The following is a 15891-nucleotide window of genomic DNA, read 5'->3' as shown; positions in this document are numbered from 1 at the left end:
AATTATTATTGAACATGTGTATACACGGTATATTCAGTGTTTATTTCAACCTCCGCGCAGAGATTGGAACAAGCATAACTGGATCAAATCCATGCCTTCATAACCAAACACGTGATGAAAGCCGAGACACCTCATACAATTATTTTCACTTTGTTATTCTTACTTTTTTTTAATTTAGGTAATTTATGTTTTATTATGAACCTAAACGTATACAATATTTTCTAAATATAAAAGAAAATGAGTCTCCTTTTCAAAATGTATAACTTGTAAAATCCTACCAAATCTTAGGATTTTCTTGTGAAGGCAGAGATTTTATGAGAGAGCATGGAACGACAGCTTTGCATGGATATTGTGTTTATTTAGGTGTCTTGGTGTGTTCAACGAACCGGAATATTTGTATCGGTATCAAATTTCCAAATATAATACTATTTAATAAAACGTTACAGTTTTATTAAAACACAATTTTTAATCGGCATATGTAAACGGTTAAATAAATGCCGACATTGGCAATATTTTTTTAACTGAGCATCTCTGTATTTGTTCTTATTGTTTTGTGTTTGACAATTTGATAACGCTTCGTCAAATATTTATACTGTACTATTCCAATATGTCAGCCTACATGTTGCTAAATTATTGTAACATGCAATAAATATAAATTTTTAAACATTTACCAGTATACACAGCTAATGTAATTGCAACATGGATGTAAAAGAATCTTCCAAATCAACGGATCTTTTGTCTGTGCAGCCAAACATTAAAAGTAGGTAATCACTTGGTCATGTATCTTACGCTGTCACTGGAGTTATTTTCGGTCATTATTAGTTTCGGATAAGGTTTAAAACCATGAGACTTTTACACTTTTCTGAGAAAAATGTTTGAATTTCATATAAAAGAAAACTATGCTTGTTTTCAGGTGCACAACTGTTGGTTAATAAGAAATTGAACACACTGGATGATCTCCGACAAAATTTCAAGAGCATGCCATGCTCAACATCAGGTAAGTAAATTTGTCTTAACCAATGCTTCACAAGCACTTCCAGCCCTCAAAAAAAGCCATATAAAACTGAATAATTGCCATTGCTGCTGAAACAAAGTCAGGTCAAGTTCCAATTTGTTGTTGACTGACCAGCACAATGGAATTTGGACCAGGTTACAAGATAACCTGACCTTTTGGCTAGTATTGGCAGGAGTGTGATTTTTCCGTGGATTTCCGCTCCGGTAACCAGCGATGTCACTGGCTATGTTTCCCAATCTTCCATTTAAGATCAATTTTTATGCCCCCTGTAGGGTGGCATATAGCAGTTGAACTGCCGTCAGTCAGTATGTGTGTAAGTTGCAATAATTCAACTCTCAGCTCTCTCTTGTCCATGGGTGCAAAATGTTATCAACAATGCAAGGGTTAAGGAACACTGAAACTTCAAGAACTTATTAAAGTTAACCTATCTAAACCACAAACTTATCTAAATGGTACCATTAAAACAAGAAATAATTGATTTTATTGACTTAGGTTTTGTTTTGTACGCTGTATCCGCCATATTGGAAAATTGACCCAATATTGGTTAGGTCGCAGCACACCAATATTTTGCACGTTGGGTTATGTGCTCCAGCCTATAAAGTCGATAATGATATCGTATTCGATACAGAATACACTGTTTCAAATTTAAACATAAACATGTCAGCGAGAAAAGTGTGTTGAAACATAGGGTGCATGCAAAGGATAACATCCGAAGGTTGCCATTCAGGTAAATTTATCATGTTTATGAAGTTTATTCATTATTTTCCTCAATTTTTCTCGAACAACGTCTGTTTAGTGACGCACACGGATTCGCTGCGCTGAACTGCACCCATGTTTATGAAGGGGTGCATATGGACTGTAAGAGCCGCCATAGCAAAAATTATCAAAGGTTCTGGGAGTCCGTTTATATGGACTAGTATGTCTGTCTGTCCGTTCAGAAAAAAATGAACTTTTTCAATATTGAAGATAGCAACTTGATATTTGGCATGCATGTGCATCTCACGGAGCTGCACATTTTGAGTGGTGCAAGGTCAAGGTCATCCTTCAAGGTCAAATGTCTGTCCGTCCAAAAACTTTAACATTGGCCATAACTTTTTCACTATTGAAGAGATACCTACCTTGTATATATATATATATATATATTATATCAGAATTTTTATGCCCCCGGTAGGGTGGCATATAGCAGTTGAACTGTCCGTCAGTCAGAATGTCAGTGTGTGTGTATGTCAGTCTGTCGGTCCGTCCGAAAAAAACTTTAACATTGGCCATAACTTTTTTACTATTGAAGATAGCAACTTGATATTTTGCATGCGTGTGTATCTCATAGAGCTGAACATTTTGAGTGGTGAAAGGTGAAGGTCAAGTCATCCTTCAAGGTCAAATGTCAAATATATGGCGTCTGTCCGTCGGAAAACTTTAACATCGGCCATAACTTTTTCAATACCGTAAATCCACGAATATAATACGCCATCGTGTACAATACGCACCCCCGATTTTGGTCCAAATTCATGGGTAAAAATTGAAAATCTGAATATAATACGCACAAAAAAATCGTGTCCGAAATCGACCATTACGCTGTCATTTCCGAAAACATGTTTCGATATATTTTTGTGTTGTGGAAATAGCAATCGACAATCTGTCCCACAGTTATACCTCGGCATATTGATCGTGATGTGTTATCGGGCCGTTGTCGTGGTAATTGCATAATAAATATCTATGTCTATTGTTTATATTACCGCTGATTAATTTATTTACGCAAATATAATTTATGGATGATTTGATATGATTACAGTCATACATTTTTGCAGATACAAAATTCTTTACTTGTAACACAATTAATTCCATTTTTATTTCCCGCGAGTATATATTCATACGACACACAAACACTAAAATGGTACCATATAAGTGTTCATGTGTCGTATCAATAGATATCGTTGCGGTTTATATTACTGTTGATTGTTTTATTTACGCAAATATAATTTATGGTTGATTTGATAAAAATTTGACAATTTTAAGACAATTCTTTCTTAGATAAATGGGTGCCCTGAAAAGGGCTGTTTAGTTGTTTCGAGTGACGAGTTGATCAGAGGTCACTTTCATCGAATCACTCGAAATCGCTCTCGTCATCGTCGCTTTCCTCGAAAAGTACGTCATCCTCTGTGCCATCAAGACTGTTGCTGATGCAGCACTTCTTAAAAGCACGCTGGATGATTGCAGGATCTAGTTGCTGCCAGCAGTCAACTATCCACTGGCAGATCTCCTCCAGTTCCGGCTTTCTTCGTCGCCCCCCGGCAGTGTATGACTGTGGACCGCTGCAGTACCACTCATTCCACTTCAACTGCAGCATTTGTTTCATGGGTTTGTTGACGCCGACGTCTAGTGGCTGCAGCATGCAGGTCATCCCTCCGGGTATGACGGCCAGATGTGTCTTGTATTCCGACAATAGTGACGTCTTTACATCATCTGACTTATGTGCCCTGAAGGCATCGAGTACAAGTAGGGAACGCTGAGAGAAACCACCTGGACGACGGCCCCACACGGTCTCAATCCAGTCATGGACAAGGTTGGTGTCCATCCATCCTTTCGCATGTACCCGCACTTCTACACCCTTCGGCCACTTGACGCCTTTGGGCATGGTCTTGCGATTGAAAACGGCGTAGGGCGGTAACTTGCCCCCATCAGCTGTACAGGCCAGCATAACGGTGAAGCGGTTTTTTCGTTACCCGTTGTTGTTATCGAGACCGACTTCTGCCCTTTTGCTGATACACTAGTATTTGTTGGTAAATCAAACGTCAGTGGCGTTTGATCGGCATTGCCAATCTGGCTCAATGGGAAGTTATGCAGCTTTCGTTGTCGGATGATGTAACGCTGAAATTCAATCAGTTTGTCTTCATAATCTTCTGGCAGCTTTTGTCCTATGTGGGTGCGCCGTCGTACTGAAAGGCTGTGGCGCTGCATGAATCTCCACACCCACATGCGTGAGGCCTTGAATGTTTCCGTCCCTTCCATCCCTTTGGCGAGTTTTCTGGCTTCGAAGCCCAGTTCCATGGTTGACACGGATATCCCTTGTCGACGCCGGTCGTTGACAAAATCAAGATTCTAGTTGAGGGAACTTGGCTGACTGCCCTCGCTCAGCCCGTTGGTTTTTTTTCTGGCGAAGCAGACTGGGTTTTTGCTTGCGCCACAGACGAACACAGGCTTCATTACAGCCAAACTCACGTCCGGCTGCTCTGTTGCCATGTGCCTCTGCATAGGAAATAGCAGCTAGCATTTCCTTGGCAGTGTACGATGCACGTACTTTGCCCATTGTGACATTTCAAGATCGGCGCTAAAAAGTGCCTATTTGACAATAAACAGATCGGCGATAAAAAGTGCCTTTTTTGACAATTTCAAGATAAATAAATTTGGAGCTGTTTTGTTCGCTGTCGATGACGATATGTAGTCAGTAGGCTGTTTGGAAGATAATGATGCCCAATCTGAACTAATGGGGTTATTTACCCTCGGGACTTCGGTTAAAAACCATTGCCCGAGCACACTGCTTAACATATAACTCTGCTTAAAAAGGTCGAAAACGGCCATAAAATGGACAGCCCGATTTTACTGGGCTGTACCATTGATATAAATATAAAACTTTGCAGTGTTGGTGCGGTGGTTTAAAAATATATAACCTTTATATGAAGCGTTAAAAAGACGCAGTACTTTACAGTGGATATGCCTATCGCTGTTAAAAAGCGGCGTTTTAATTGGTTGATGCGCTTATAGAACGATGGCGCTGATTGGCCGAAATTTCTTATTACGGATTGCCAGTAGGTCAATCCGTTTTATAAATAGATTTTCCCACGGCTGAATTTGTACTTTAAGAAAAAGTAAACAATAATAGTTTATATGCAAAAAATAAATTTAAAAAAAAGATGATAAATCCAAAAGAACTTGGACTTATTTTATAGTTATAAATTATTATGTTTATGTTATGTTACTGTGCTTATTATTAATTATTATCATTAATATGATGTTATTATTGTATGTTATTGTTTGTTTTGTTATTTAAGGAGGAGAGAGAGAAAGAATAGCCCAATATTTATAAGTAAAGATGGTGAAAACACACATACTGTTGTATGTGGCATTATCATTACCAGACCCATTGTTCAGTGAATCAGTATATACTGCAATGGGTTTTGTTGGAGTCTTTAGACTTTGTGATCTGTGTTTTAAATGTTAGAGTCCAAATAGGACTATTTAAATATAAGTCTTATAGAAAAAGGGATACACATATGTGTATATGTTTGAATAATACAATAGTAATACTTGAGGGTTTTCCAGATCACAAAGTGGTTGAACATTGCCACAATATGTTTACATACACAGTCAAGTACCATTTTTATGAGTATATTTAAGGTTTAAACTAAATGCCACACAACAAGATATAATCATTGGTGAGATATGTTTATATATATGAACTTTAATTAATAGGGATGCCAGAGCCTGATTTAACAGCTCTCAAATGTAAAGTGAAGTTGCATGTGTACATGTAATTATATGAAAAGGAAAGGAAAAAAAGACAATATATGATAACACATAGGGAGTGTAACTCTCAATTATATATTAATGTTGCAGTTGAGTATTGAGTTGTTAAAAATTAATGAGTACAAGTTTATGTATGTGGCTCAATGTTGAACACTTGCAGACAGGGAATATAGCCCTAATGCTCCAACGTAAGACCCTGTCTGTATGGAACTTAAGGAAGATTGGGCTATGGCGAAGAGAGGTCCCCCCAGAGTGGCGTTAAAACAATATTTAAAAGTGGGTTTGGTAAAAAACCCTTATATGTTAAGGGCAATAACTTACGTGTCTCCAAACGGTCACCTTCATAGCGCCACATAAAAATTAAGGGTAAGACAATGTGCTTTACAGTTAAAAATGAGACAAAAACAGCTAAATTTGTACAAGAAGGTACATTATTTACAATATGTACAGAACTATATGCATTTATATATTTAAAATATATGTTGCCACCCTGGAGGGATGAAAGAAGGAGAGATTTTTGGAAGTGTAGGCCGATGTGGGTGGGGGAAGAGAAAAGCCAGCAGAGGTGGTGTCACTCAGTTGTACTAAGGGAGGTAATTGTGGTGATGGAGACTTCAATGGTTGTTTCCCCTGGACCAGAGGGAGTGCACGGTAAATGAAAAATAGTTTGTATACTATTGAAGGAAAATTGATAATGGTAAGATATAAAATGGTAAAAAGACCAATGATGCCCAATGCTGACGTTCTGTGTTTATAAAGATCCTGTATGGTAAGTGTCAATAAGTGTAAATTAGCAATCGTTTACTCTGGCCCCTTAATCTGGCCCCTTTTATCAACACCTCGAATACACGGGTATTCAGTCGTTTCCCGCTGACAAGCGAGGGCCCTTCTCAACAACTTTACCGATAACACGTACACGGGCCACCTGCTGACACCTGGGTCAAGCAGTCATAATTGCAAAAGAAACAACAGAAACGCTGTTTATTATAACATTTAATTCCATTTGACAATATTCAGAACAATTATAGTTATAATAATAAAATAATAACTATTATTATTATAAATCTAATATACCGATAGTTGGTTAGCATGTATAGTAATATACGGTGTAGCCAGGACAATTTCCATAAGCACAGTTGCCCCCCTTTGATGTAACGGTGTAATTCAAAATGGCTGCCGCGAAGCGAATAACAGCGATTAAGTTGAAAATTTGCACAGGAAAAATTTTGTTCTGCTCTAAACTCGTATATTATACGCACCCCCTACTTGAAGAAAAAATCGGCAGGTAAAAAAGTGCGTATTATATTCGTAGATTTACGGTATTGAAGATAGCAACTTGATATTTGGCATGCATGTGTATCTCATGAAGCTGCACATTTTGAGTGGTGGAAATTCAAGGTCAAGGTCACCCTTCAAGGTAAAAAAAATAATTAAAAATTCAAAGCGGCGTTCTCATGAAGCTGCACATTTTGAGTGGTGGAAGTTCAAGGTCAAGGTCATTCTTCAAGGTCAAATGTCAAAAAAACATGAAGCGGCGTTCTCATGAAGCTGCACATTTTGACTGGTGGAAGTTCAAGGTCAAGGTCATCCTTCAAGGTCAAGGTCATCCTTCAAGGTCAAAGGTAAATTTATTTATTTTTACATTTCAAAGCAGTGTTATCATGAAGCTGCATATTTTGAGTGGTGGAAGTTCAATGTCAATGTCATCCTTCAAGGTCATTGTCATCCTTCAAGGTCAAAGGTCAAAAAAAATCAAAGCGGCGTTGTAATGAAGCTGCACATTTTGAGTGGTGGAAGTTCAAGGTCACGATCATCCTTCAAGGTAAAAGGTAAAAAAATATATATATAATTAAAAGCGGCGCAATAGGGGGCATTGTGTTTCTGACGAACACATCTCTTGTTTTATTTTTTTTGGTGGTCAAAATGACTTTGCCACGCGCCCAATTATATCAGATTGTTTTTTTTTTTGTTTTTTTGTTTATTTTTGGTCAAAATGACTTGGCCACGCGCCCAATACCTGTGTTCCATGTGAACAAATCTTGAACTTCGGATTCGGTGGTAAAGTGTCATTAGTTTAAAACTGTGACAGTGTATACCATATGTATTTCAAAGGTAAAGACATTGAGCTCAAATGAAAGATTGCCGACATCGTTCACAATGATTGGATGACATATTGTGGTTGATCACTGTTTACCTTGCACAATAAATAATATATGTTTAATGTGAAGTTAAACAGTTTTTCATAAATAAATATAGTTATGAACCTTAAGAAGGTGTTTATTTAAATGTCTGTTGTAAGGTTTGCCATTGCATTATGCACGCGAATCGCATAATTTAAAAAAGTCAACATAAATTAATTTTCTTCACCTCGAACTTCACCTCAGTCATATCCTTGATTGGTTTTGTGACTTTTGCTAAGACTGTGATAATATTAACCTGTATACATGCTTACAGTACAGCCATGACCCATACATTTTATTTACAAATAATCATTAAGAAAGTAACCATTTTAAAAGTTTGGTTTCTAAATTGATAGTAGTAGTAGCATTTTGATTTTGTGTGCTTTTGTTCTGGCCCTATGTGAACATTATTTCTCTTTATTATCATTATTAAGTTTACTGGAAAATTTGCAGATCACTTTTAAGTGAAACAAGGTGCATAATCCAGGCATACTCCTCTGTCCTTGTAAATATTCTCTCTTGAAAACTGTCCATGTCCACTCGATCTATTTTCAGTGTTAAGTCAGGTGAAACAATTTCTTCCGCAAATTGCAACAGCCAATGATGAACTGGAGAGGAAATTGAAATCAGATCCCAGCTTCTCTGCAGACATAGAGGCCATTGATGATGATAGTCAACCTCACATAGAGATGGTGTGTGCTGAATATACACTTGTAGTATATTGTTACAAACTGTTTAATTGCATAAAAGTTGTGAAATTCACTGATTTTAAAAGTCATAATGTAGTCAATTATAGTTTATTCTGCTAATTCAGACATTGAAGTTACCAGTTCTGCCAAGCTAGCCTGAGTTCTTATTTTATAACCTGAGACCATGAAAATAGGCCCTGCATCAGACTGGGAGTTGAAATGTTTAACATGGAATTTATATTTGGTATATGACATAAGAAGATTGTGGTCTTCTTAAAAAAATCAAATCATATCCCTAAGTTTGAAACTGGCAATGTCATATTATACAGGTGTGCAATCAACGACCATATTGATGTTCTTATCTCCATTCAACATCAATTCAAACTGGTACAATTTCCCACTGTGTTAAAGTTGGATGTAGAAAGTGCAGTGTATTTCGTTTTTGATTGTAGTATATTTCTGTTTCAGAATATTGCCTTGATTGATCAGCAGTACAGTGAGGATAGTGACTCGGACTCAGAATTATCTGATAGTGACATTGCCATGGGTTGTGGTCCTGTGACCGAGGACAACATTAAACTTCCCAACAGAAAGATTGGCCACGGTAAACAACTTGTGGAGCAGATTTTGGATGTTAAAGATGTGAACTGTGATACTGATTAAGTACTTAACAATTTATGATGTAGCGATGCTATATTTAGTTTTTAATTAATTTCAAAACAAAGACTTTTAATGCACTCCTTTGAAAAGCAGGATATATTAAGGGAACACCAGCGCGGGATACCTTGCGTCCAGGAGACAGTGTCTGCTAAATATTTGAAAAAGTTCTGTTCAAGTTGGGTCACTGTAACTTAAAAATGCTCAATGTCTTCAGGATAAATGGAGCTGTTGCCTTGACATTTTGTTCGTAGGTAGCGTACCTGAAGACGTAGCTTCTTAAGGTCAAGGCCACTGTGACTAAAAATAGAAAAACTGTGTCCACTCATTGATTTAAGATTGGAAATAGTTATTGCTCTGAAAAACATGTGTAGATAGCTTACACATAGACCTAAATTGGGAATGCAATGCAGGCAAGTAGGATTAAGGTTACTGTTATGTTAAATGTTAAATGGAGATTCTGTTTTTACTCAAAAACTTAAGTTTGGTTGGAAGATTTGTGCTGACATGTTGTATGTAGGTAGTTTACCTGCTGGCCTTTCTTGGGATTGCAGATTTGTTTGAATTGAATTAGGTTAATTGGTAAAATACTGAAGATCTTGTTTCCTGGCATTTCTATGTTTCTTGTAACCAACATTCATATAACAAATAAATACATCCTTCAAAGATCAATATAAACCAACATTTAAACAAGCGTATTTTACATTCTCGTTCTCTTTTTTGGGGGGTATAGGACACAATTTAAAATAGAACATTTAAAAAATGTATATTTGTCCCTTTGTATTTGTATAATCTGTTAGGAAATGTTTTTGTTAAAAAATGTATTTTAGTTATATTTTAATTATCTTCCATTTGTATTTGTATACCTACCATGTAATGATATGTTATTGTAAATAAAATGTGATTTAGTGATATTTGTAATTTTTGGTTGACTTATGGATAGATAAATAAATTCGTTATGGTAATATCAAAATATTGTGTATTAAACTACACATGTTATATATTAATATTAATTTACATTGATGGATGATTACAGTAATAAGCCTGTACATGGGTTTTCTTTTACCCCATCAGGTTAAATGTATGTAACAGTTGGATTTGCAGATTTATTGTGCAATACAGTACTGATTTAGTCTTCATACAACTCGTATGTCTACAGGATTTTTGTTTATCAAGAGAAGAGAAGAATCGTTTGATCTTGAATTGTTTACTTATGGATTGTATTTTGTACTCATTTTACAAATCTTATGTTTACTTATGGATTGCATTTTGTACTCATTTTACAAATCTTGACACTAATTTCTGCTTGTAGAACTTTTAAAAATGTCCATTATAAATGTGTAGCTCTGTTTGTTTTTTGTTTTTTTTTTTCACTAAACCATCTTACATTTTGTTTGTATGAAATTTTATGTTTTGTGAACATACATTTTAGGCAGTTAAAAGGGATGAATAAAGGAAATGTCACAAGAATGTAGAACACCATGTATGGTATATTGCTTCAGGTAAATTAGATTACCATTCCTGCGTATATTGTTGTTTAATATTCTTTTGTTCAATTTATATTAATAAAATAAATTGTACCGTCCTGTTGTTTTATATCAAATTTTGCATGAAATTTAAGATTGTTTTGTAAAATTACATTGACTTTCAGTTTTGTATTAAGTTTAGTTGGTCCAATGATGTTATGTAGTGTGAGGAAATGTTTAATATTTATACTTTTTAAGCAATAATATTTTTGATTATCAATGACTCGTAAAGGATTGTGAAAATATACATGAGGGCTTGTACTTAAAAGTTTGTCATCTACGACCTAAAGGTGGATTTTAGAATTGATATTGGTATTGTTTGTAGGCTAAACAAAATAGTTAATTAGTTGTGGAAGTTAAAATCATTTTCTGATTGTGACATAGACAGTTAATACTTTATGTTCAATTCAACAGTATATAAGTGTTGATACTATATATTTAGTTTCTTAAAATATGCCACTTATTTGTATACATGTAACTTTTTGTTGAAGTTTGCAAGCTGTAAAATTTCAAATATTTGCGCTTTTTTTCGCAAATAATTAACTGGCAACAGAGTTGCATCCTTAAAGAAATACTATGGAATTTTTCATTTCAACATTACCTCAATCAATAATTGAAATAAAATGGTTTAATTGAAGAGTTGCAATAACGACTTTAAAACTTTGCCTTTCAATTGCAAGTAAACTTGCCAGTCTCAGCTGGATGTGCGTTGTACAAACTGCTTTCAAATACGTTGTATAACAATTACCCAAAAATATGTCCATAAAGTACATGCTTATTATGTACTTTTCCTACATAAACCCAACCACACACTGCCAAATATGCGTGGTACGAACTGCTTCCGGTGATACTGTATGAACCGTACCCAAGACATTACTCAGTCAAACAAATTACATGGTATAATGTATATACCCAGACCTATACAAACAAGTAAATATAGGTCCCTGATATACCAAGTTCGAATCTGAAATTATTATGTTCACAAACTGAATCAACATATTGAATTTTAGCAAAACTTTTAAGATATATTTATTGCGAGCAGCATATTAACGCAACATGATGTACCGTATTAAAAATTGTATTTGTTTAATAAAGAGCGAAATAGCATCCTGCATCAATAAACCATTCTAGGTTTTCGATGCATTAACTCAAAATAAGGTTACAATACACTAAATGATCGCTTCATGTAGGGCTGTACTTTCAAAAGAAATATCATAGTTGACAGGAAGGCATGTTTGACACTTTTTACCATTATTCGGGTGTTATCTTGTGGAGATAATGGTAGGGCATGAATGGGTGTTCACTACTGAATCCCTAAAATATGACACACTTGAAGACTATAGTAAACCATTGCACTAGAAAAGGTTACATTCCACTAAGAAACGTCCGGAAAAAAAAGTTGCAAAAACAGTCGATTTTGATTTGTGTCAAGTTCTTTCTTGCTTTGTACATGACATCTTTTTTATTGCATATATCGATTCCGCTTAGAATGGCCTCTAAAAAAAGGTATGGTTATGGGGGTCTCTATTGACCTTTTCGACATTATTTTAAGGGAGACAACTCTGAGTGGATTTAGTGAGGTCGGGGGGGGGTACTCGATCAGCTACTGCAGTGCGTCTGCATACAGTTCTGTGTTGATGCAATTATAATTTCCCAATAATTTGCAGATATAACTTATATGGTATGATTTTTTGTGTAATTTGTTATTAGCTTAGCATCTTTGATTTAATTGTCGTTCATGCTTTATTTCGATTTTAAAGTAGGTAAAAACGAAACATGCCAAAAGCGGGTGGGGAATGGAAAAATATCTTATTTGTTAAGTTTGGGCAAATTAGAAGTTTGATGACATTTGGTAAAATACTTTTCTTTAAAAAGAACAATTATTTTAAAACAGATAACTTTGCTGTATTTAAATGTTTATGAATGGTTTATTGTTATAACTTATAAAAAAAACTTTTTTTTCAGGAATATCACAGTGTCAACAGAAATTGGGATACTGTATCTCATTCTGCATCAAGCCCAAGACTTCTACACCTGGAATTTTATTAACTCTTGCAATTAATATTATACATCATCACAGTTACATAACTATGTTCTTTGAAAAAAATAAAATAAAGATACTTTAGATGTGTGTCTTCTTCATACCCTTACATTAAAAAATATCCTACACATTCAGAAATATAATAAAATGGATGTTGGTTTAAGTTGCTACACATCCAATGTTGTCATGTAATCATTTAATATAACATGTGATGTGTTGACCTGAAAATTAACACTGCTAAGAAAACATTTACTTCGAATTAAAATAAGTGCCCCTTGTCAAATATACATTGGCTAATTAAATATCCATATGGGTGAAACTTTTACCTGCATCACAGTCATCTTAAACTGGTTGTGTGTTGGGCTATCCCAATTAACTACCCGTCATGGCAGATTTGTTCAAAGCAAGACAAGTATCAATGTTTGAAGAATTATAATTGCTTTTACAGTCTTGACGCTTACCCCTAGCCAGCAGCCCGGGGCTAGTGATATGTATTAAATTTGGGCTATTAAAATTTCCAGATTCATTTAGTCGGGCTAGTGGGTATTTTAATCTGTTCTATTACATTTAATGCATACAGATTCGGGCTGCCGCTAGTTGTTCAAAAATGCTAAAGTGAAGACTGCTTGTATATGCTGGTTAGTCTGAGACATACCAACAAGCAATAACTGTGACACTCCAAAAACTTGCTCATTAAAGTGTGTGTATGTGCAGGAGCTTGTGTGTGTGTTTGGTACAAGCTCATCTCAAAAACTGATTCACTATTTAGTTTTTAACCTTATAGAAGTAAAACCTGACTGTAAAATGGTTACTTTCATTGTAAAGATTTTGTTGTGGGGATGAAATATTATAAATTGTAATCCCTATGATTAACACAGAAAACATTAACCAAACGCTAATTCCTGTTGATGTAGCAGAGCCAAAAGACCTTGAAGTATAGATGGTTAATGGATGATGTTCCTTATGATAGTACTAGTAGGTACTAGTTGGTTTGTCTTTTTGGATACATCTAATAGTATATTTATTTATTTTCATTAATAAAATGGGTTAACTTAGTAATCCTGCTCAGTGGTTGAATCTTCAGGAAATGTTAACATAAGCACATACATTGTATTTGATACATGTATGACGGTGACCCTCAACTGCAATTTTGGTTACAGACGGGGTAGCCTAAGGTGTAATTATTTCTAAGAGATGAACCCGAGTTGAGGCTTAAACTTACCAACCCATGAGTGAGTCAGAGATCAGCACTCTACCGGTTTAGCTGGCCAGGGTAAGCTTGGAATTGGGGACTTACTTTTGCTTAATAATGATCTTAAATAATATTATAGTTGTCAACAATTTGATTTTTATGTATTTTAAAAGCACAACAAGTTAGGCTTGCATCATAACTAATAAAAACATATTGATTATTATACAATTTACAAATCGAACATATTTAACAATAAAGTAGTCTTATGTGCACTGAAATGTGCAAATACCAATTGGTTTTTATTTCTGAAAATTTAGAAAAATGAGCTAATATAATAAAAAAAATGTTTATTTTTTAATAATTTTATTATGTGGGTGGGTTTAAATGTACTTGCACTCACAAATTATAATAGTCAAGGGTTGCTTTAATTTCTGACAGGTTTCTGCAACAACAGTACAGTAATTAAGGTATGATTTTGTTATTTTTGTCAGTAGTTAATTCCGGCGCCGTTAATTACAATGGTGCTGAACTATTATCGAGCAGATGGTCGTTGAACGTTATAATAGAAATAATGATTGTTTTTATTAGTAATAAATCGGCAATTTATGTTTTTATTTTATTTATAAAGTCTATATAGCGGATCGGTAAGGTGTGTCATGTAGAGCGAATACTGGCAGAACCCCCCCCCCCCCCCCCCCGAACCCTAAATCTCGCGTTATCTCGGCAGTCTCGTTACGCGTGATTTAACAATGTCGAAATCGTGAATGTGCAAAATGTTGCATTTATTTTCGCTCAAAGTTGTCGCTTTTACATTGAATTATATAGGGAAACTTTTTGGTGTATTATGACCATAAATGAACCGGAAAAGCGAAAGACCCACCCGTTAAGGTTAACCGATTCTCGTTAATTTATTTTAAAACATTTTCACGTAATAATAATAATCAGAGCTACAGATAAGATGCGTACCTGCGTATTAACGCATTGAAAAATATATTTTAAAAAAACGCTTTAAAAATAGGCGCAGTGCGTAACATTACGCAATACAAATCTCGGTACGCAATTTTGATCGATTAAAGTGCGTAACCGGTTAAACAAATAATCCTGTTAAGGGTTTAGTGTAAGTTAACCTTTGAATCAAAAGTAAGTCAATCAATAAAACCCTGAAATAAAAATGGCGGCCCATTGTGTTCTAGGTTCGAAAAGGGGACGTTTCAATCGTACAGCGGCTCATGCAGGAAGTAATTGTATATAACAATATACCATAAATCTTATGATGCTTCTAGAATTTTTTTAATAATTTTAAGCGATATCATTGTTGAAGAAGTTTATGGTTAACTTGCATAGACCACATATAGTGTGACTTTATTTTTCATTGCACAAGCAGTGCCATAACTTAGTTTAATTGCGAAATGGCGTTCGTGGTGTACTACATGAATACTATATGCAAGAAAGACCCATTCAAGACAGAGATACAACACATGTAAGTTGAATATTTTAAAGAAAGTCTGTTCATATCATAATTGATAATTTATTCTGTTTGCATTTATTAATTAACAAATAATAATAATTCTAGATTAAACACGCCATGTACTATGTCAGTTTTCTATGGAAATGGAAAATACACCTCAAAATTCCGAAATAACCTTTATGGCTGAAACAAAGGACTAAAATACTAGTACCCTTTAACAATAATTTCAGGTGGTAAACTACCCTTTAGACTAAATCCTTATCTGGAGCTCTGAATATTCGTCAAAATAATATGCAAAATATTATGTAAGTTTGTCTATTCAGTTTAAGAGTTAATAATAATAATCAACTGACTAATATGGAAAAAAATGGTTGAAATTGAGAATCAGATTTCAGCCAAAATAAGCATAAGTAGGAAAATAAAATGACTCCCTTAGCTACATAGACATCATCATTTAAACGTATTTTTACTTCGTTGTTTTTCAGGCTTTCCATTAAGCATGCATGTAAGTGCAAGGTCTTCTCAGTAAAGCGAGCCCACAATATCAAGTCGAATAGTTTAAAATCTATATATGTTTAATAGTAGTTTCTTGTTGCAAA

The 15891-nt window shown here is 34.9% G+C and overlaps 1 protein-coding gene across 1 annotated transcript; it reads left to right on the top strand.

Annotated features, from left to right (window-relative positions):
- The first annotated feature begins 608 nt into the window (after positions 1-608).
- LOC127881694 (NOP protein chaperone 1-like) lies at positions 609-11228 on the top strand. Its single transcript, XM_052429801.1, has 4 exons — positions 609-760; positions 914-997; positions 8275-8411; positions 8877-11228. The coding sequence occupies exons 1-4, from the start codon at positions 700-702 to the stop codon at positions 9069-9071; spliced, it is 477 nt and encodes a 158-aa protein (XP_052285761.1). The 5' UTR covers positions 609-699; the 3' UTR covers positions 9072-11228.
- The last annotated feature ends 4663 nt before the right edge of the window (positions 11229-15891 follow it).

The sequence above is a fragment of the Dreissena polymorpha genome, chromosome 5 (assembly GCF_020536995.1).
Source record: "Dreissena polymorpha isolate Duluth1 chromosome 5, UMN_Dpol_1.0, whole genome shotgun sequence".
Taxonomy (NCBI): Eukaryota; Metazoa; Mollusca; class Bivalvia; order Myida; family Dreissenidae; genus Dreissena; species Dreissena polymorpha.
Note: the sequence above shows the minus strand (reverse complement) of the source record. Positions and strands in the feature narration are given on the sequence as shown.

Excerpts from the sequence above, each read along its gene's own strand:
- LOC127881694 (XM_052429801.1), top strand. The coding sequence starts at position 700 with ATGGATGTAAAAGAATCTTCCAAATCAACGGATCTTTTGTCTGTGCAG. Across the intron at positions 761-913 it reads TGTGCAGCCAAACATTAAAA|GTGCACAACTGTTGGTTAAT; the intron begins GTAGGTAATCAC and ends GCTTGTTTTCAG. Across the intron at positions 998-8,274 it reads CATGCCATGCTCAACATCAG|TGTTAAGTCAGGTGAAACAA; the intron begins GTAAGTAAATTT and ends ATCTATTTTCAG.